At 54.9% G+C, this 2,838-nt stretch overlaps 1 protein-coding gene across 1 annotated transcript in view; it reads left to right on the top strand.

Annotated features, from left to right (window-relative positions):
• CRLF1 (cytokine receptor-like factor 1) overlaps nucleotides 1-2,838 on the top strand; it is a gene marked incomplete at both ends in the record, with an annotated part of 4,555 nt that overhangs the window by 1,273 nt on the left and 444 nt on the right. The window contains 4 exons of the mRNA XM_009070286.1: nucleotides 694-823; nucleotides 1,120-1,289; nucleotides 1,956-2,113; nucleotides 2,194-2,362. Coding sequence (XP_009068534.1) covers nucleotides 694-823; nucleotides 1,120-1,289; nucleotides 1,956-2,113; nucleotides 2,194-2,362 — 627 coding nt within the window. The remainder of the gene's footprint in view (nucleotides 1-693; nucleotides 824-1,119; nucleotides 1,290-1,955; nucleotides 2,114-2,193; nucleotides 2,363-2,838) is intronic.

Genomic DNA, 2,838 nt, shown 5'->3' with positions numbered 1-2,838 from the left:
GGAGCTTCACTCCCATGGAATACCATCTGGGGCATCCAAAAAAAAAATGAAAAAGAGCCAACCAACCATGGGAGCTTCACTCCCATGGAATATCATCTGGGGCATCCCAAAGAAAAAAACAAAAAAGAGCCAACCAACCATAGGAGCTTCACTCCCATGGAATACCATCTGGGGCATCCAAAAAAAAAATGAAAAAGAGCCAACCAACCATGGGAGCTTCACTCCCATGGAATACCATGTGGGGCATCCCAAAAAAAACCCAAAAAAGAGCCAACCAACCATGGGAGCTTCACTCCCATGGAATGGGGATCCCCACGGGGATCTTGCCATGGTTCTTGCCAAAACATGCCATGAGTTGTTGGAACCTCCTTGGGTTCCTGTCGCTCGTTGAGCACGGAGAGGCTGTTTTGGCAAAGCCTCGGTTAAAATCCACTTGTCCGAATCAATAATCGTAAGATTTTTATCTTGGGTTATTTTAAGGACGATGCTACGTCCTCAGAATGCAGAATCTGAACTGGGAATGCAGCTTGGGTTTGTTTGGTGGGTCGCTACGGGCTGGGAATACAGAGGCTTAGCTGGGAATGCAGCTTGGATTGATTTTTTTTTTTTTTGGGGTTGGTGTTGCTTAAAGGAAACAGCTCTGGAACCTCTTATTTTTTTTTGTTTGGTTTTTTTTTTTTCTCTCTCTCCCAGTACCCCCAGAAAAACCAGTCAACATCACTTGCTGGTCCAAAAACATGAAGGATCTGACCTGCAAGTGGGCACCAGGGGCAGAAGGGGAGACCTTCTTGGACACCAACTACACCCTTAAGTACAAGCTCAGGTGGGTGTTCACCTTCATTCTGCTTGTTTTCAAAACCACTGGTCTGGGATTTAATGGGAAATAGGGAATGATGAGCCTGATGCCTCCCAGTTGGCATTTGGGGGGTTGGTGCTGGTGTGATGAGTTTCCTCAGGTTTTGTGGTGCTGGGGAGGAGGAGGGGGAGGAGAAGTTGGTCGTGGTGGAGTTGGGAGCCACTGGGTGAGCCATAACCCAATGCCAGTGGTGTGGAACAGTGGATAAATGAGCCCTGGGATGGGATGGGAGAACACCCACAGTACTCATCACCTGCCCACAGGTGGTATGGCCAGGACCACACCTGCCAGGAGTACCACACAGCTGGGCCCTACTCCTGCCACATCCCCAAGGACTTGGCTCTCTTCACTCCCTACGAGATCTGGGTCGAGGCATCCAACCGACTGGGGGTGGCTGTCTCTGACGTGGTCATGTTGGACATCCTCGACGTGGGTGAGTGATGCCCACCTGGTGTCACCTCCAGGTGGGGAGGGACTGGTGTCACCTCCAAGTGGAGATGGGGTGGTGTCATCTCCAAGCCTGGGGAGGGAGTGGAGTCACCTCCAAGTGGAGATGGGATGGTTTCACCTCCAAGTGGAGACGGGGTGGTGTCACCTCCAAGCCTGGGGAGGGAATAGTGTCACCTCCAGGTGGGGAGGGAGTGGTGTCACCTCCAAGTGGGTAGGGAGTGGTGTCACCTCCCAGTGGGGAGGGAATGGGGTCACCTCCAAGCCTGAGAAGGGACTGGTGTCATCTCCAAGTGGAGAGGGACTGGTGTGACTTCCAAGTGGAGATGGGATGGGGTCATCTCCAAGTGGGGAGGGACTGGTGTCACCTCCAAGCCTGAGAAGGGAGTGGTGTCACCTCCAAGTGGAGATGGGATGGGGTCACCTCCCAGTGGGGAGGGACTGGTGTCACCTCCAAGCCTGAGAAGGGAGTGGTGTCACCTCCAAACCTGGGGAAGGGGAGCTCGGGTTGTTCAGCGCCGGGAGGATGGGAGTGGAGGCAGCAGGAAATGGGCGATCTGTGAGCAGAATTGCTCCTAATCGAATTAGGCTCTTTGCTCCGAGCTGGGTTTTACATCCTTTAACCCTCGCGGTCCCTGCCCTGTGCCCGCAGTCACCACGGACCCACCGCTGGACGTGCACGTTAGCCGAGTGGGCGACCTGGAGGACCAGCTGAGCGTTCGCTGGAGCTCCCCACCAGCCCTCAAGGATTTCTTCTTCCAAGCCAAGTACCAGATCCAATACCGGGTGGAGGACAGCTCGGAGTGGAAGGTGAGCTCAGCATCACCCACGCGGTCGCTGGGGGATGGTATGGGATGCTTGACCAAGACATCTCCTCCTCCCTTTTCCAGGTGGTGGATGATGTTGGCAACCAGACATCCTGCCGACTCGCCGGGCTGCGTCCCGGCACCGTCTACTTCGTCCAGGTGCGCTGTAATCCCTTCAGCACCTACGGCTCCAAAAAAGCAGGAATCTGGAGCGACTGGAGCAATCCCACCGCAGCCTCCACCCCCCGCAGCGGTGAGTGCCCCTCGGGGGGCTGTGCTCCCTCAACCGTGTCCATAGGGATGTGCTGGGAGGGGGTTGGGTTTTTTTTTTTTCCCCTGCTCCATGCCCAGCACCTGGATTTCTTGCAAAGGAGCCAATTCAGAGCTCAGCTTTCCCAGCTGGGAGCCAAAAACTCCCTCCTTTTCCTTTCACCCTCTGTTCTTCACAGTGTAGTGAGGATAGAGGGGGTTGAGAAATGTCCCCCCGACGTGACACTGATGTCCTTGTGCCTGCACTGATTCTTTTCCTCTCCCCCCCTGTTATTCATAGTACAGTACTGACGGGGAGGGTTGAGATTTGTCCCCCCTGACGTGGCACTGACCCTCTTGCCCCCGCCCTGTCCCCGTTGTCCCTTTAGATCGAGCAGCAGGGGGCTGTGACCCCAAAGGAGGGGAGCAAAACACGACACTGCGCCGAGAGCTGAAGCAGTTTTTCGGGTGGGTGAAGAA

Source organism: Acanthisitta chloris, unplaced genomic scaffold (genome assembly GCF_000695815.1).
Source record: "Acanthisitta chloris isolate BGI_N310 unplaced genomic scaffold, ASM69581v1 scaffold33092, whole genome shotgun sequence".
NCBI lineage: Eukaryota > Metazoa > Chordata > Aves > Passeriformes > Acanthisittidae > Acanthisitta > Acanthisitta chloris.
This window is presented reverse-complemented; position numbering and strand designations above follow the sequence as displayed.